Raw genomic sequence first — 1,607 nt, forward strand, 5'->3', positions numbered from 1 at the left:
CGCGCTTAGGCCACCCAACCCCTTCTACGATCGCAGGCGTATGCGGTCGCATTTTGTCATTAAGTTACCCGGGTAGCTAGACTGTATGACTGTATTCGTTGGCCGCTGATAAAAAATGACTTTCCAATGTGATATTCTAATTAAATAGTACAAAACTACAAACACTAGTTAAAGTGGAGATTAGATCATTCAGAACTAAACATCAACAAAACTCTCTTAAAAACTTCATTATCATTGATATTAAAGCATACATATATGCATGCATGTTTAACCAAAAAAACATCAAATCCTTATTCCTCACATGTAAACACACATCATCCGTTGCAAAGATCCATTCTTTACTAATAATATCCGGGTACATCACCAACAGCAGGTACACCACTCAACTAATATCATCCTATGCAAGAACTGGTGATATCAAGCATGCCCACAAGGTGTTCGACAAAATGCCCAGCAGAAAACTGGACGTTTGGAACGCTATAATAACCGCATACTCTCGTAATAATTGCCCCAATGAAGTAATTAGCCTTTACCATGAACTTAATTTGACTGAAATTAAACCTGATAGCTCCACTTTTACAGTGGCATTAAAAGCCTGCACAAGTTTAATGAACTTGGAACTCGGTGAAAGGGTACGAAGGCGTGCAGTCGAGTGCGGGTATGAGGATGACGTGTTTGTAGCTTCTTCGGTGTTGAATTTATACGCAAAGGTTGGGCGAATGGATGATGCGTTGAAGGTGTTTGATGAAATGCCTAAACGGGATGTGGTGTCGTGGACTACGATGATTACGGGGTTTGCGCAATGCGGGAGGGGTAGTGAAGCGATAAATATGTATCGGTTTATGCGGATGGAAAATATTGAAGGGGATAGAGTTGCGATTTTGGGTTTGGTACAGGCTTGTGCTAATGTTGAAAACGTGAAGTTAGGTCTTTCGGTTCATGCGTATGTTGTAAGAAGACGTCTTCTTGCAATGGATGTTGTTGTTCAAACTAGTTTAATAGATATGCAGGCTAAAACTGGAAACATAGAGCTTGCGTCTAAAGTATTTAAATCGATGGATCACAAGAACATAGTTGCTTGCAGTGCATTGATTTCTGGTTATGCGCAAAACGGGCTTGCTGGTAACGCGTTTGATATATTAGTAAAGACACAAAGCTTCGGTTTCAAACCGGATTTGGCTTCCATTGTTGGTGCACTTTTAGCTTGTTCACAAACCGGATCTTTAAAACTAGCTAAATCATTACATGGGTATGCGATAAAAACCCTAGTTTTTGATCAAGTTCTAGGTACATCGTTGATCGATACATACTCGAAATGTGGTTCACTTTGTTACGGGCGCCGCCTGTTTAATAAAATGCCTCATAAAGATTTAATTATGTGGAACACGATGATTGCTAGCTACGGGATACACGGGCATGGGAACGAAGCAATAACAGTGTTCCACAACATGTTGGAAGCAAATACAAAACCGGATCATACAACTTTTGCTTCACTGATGTCAGCGTTAAGTCATGCAGGTTTAGTACAAGAAGGCAGGCTATGGTTCAAACATATGGTTCAAGAATACAACATTGAGCCGGACGATAAACATTATGCGTGTATGGCT

At 40.4% G+C, this 1,607-nt stretch overlaps 1 protein-coding gene across 1 annotated transcript; it reads left to right on the forward strand.

Moving 5' to 3' along the window:
• Window positions 1-263: 263 nt before the first annotated feature.
• LOC143617015 (putative pentatricopeptide repeat-containing protein At3g25060, mitochondrial) lies at window positions 264-1,601 on the forward strand (the record flags this gene model as incomplete). The annotated part of the gene is made up of 1 exon (XM_077089692.1): window positions 264-1,601. A coding segment is annotated over exon 1 (1,338 nt), but the record flags the coding sequence as incomplete, so codon positions are not given.
• Window positions 1,602-1,607: the final 6 nt, after the last annotated feature.

This window comes from Bidens hawaiensis, unplaced genomic scaffold, assembly GCF_021521415.1.
Source record: "Bidens hawaiensis isolate Kalapana, Puna unplaced genomic scaffold, B.hawaiensis_p1.1 tig00051308_1, whole genome shotgun sequence".
NCBI lineage: Eukaryota > Viridiplantae > Streptophyta > Magnoliopsida > Asterales > Asteraceae > Bidens > Bidens hawaiensis.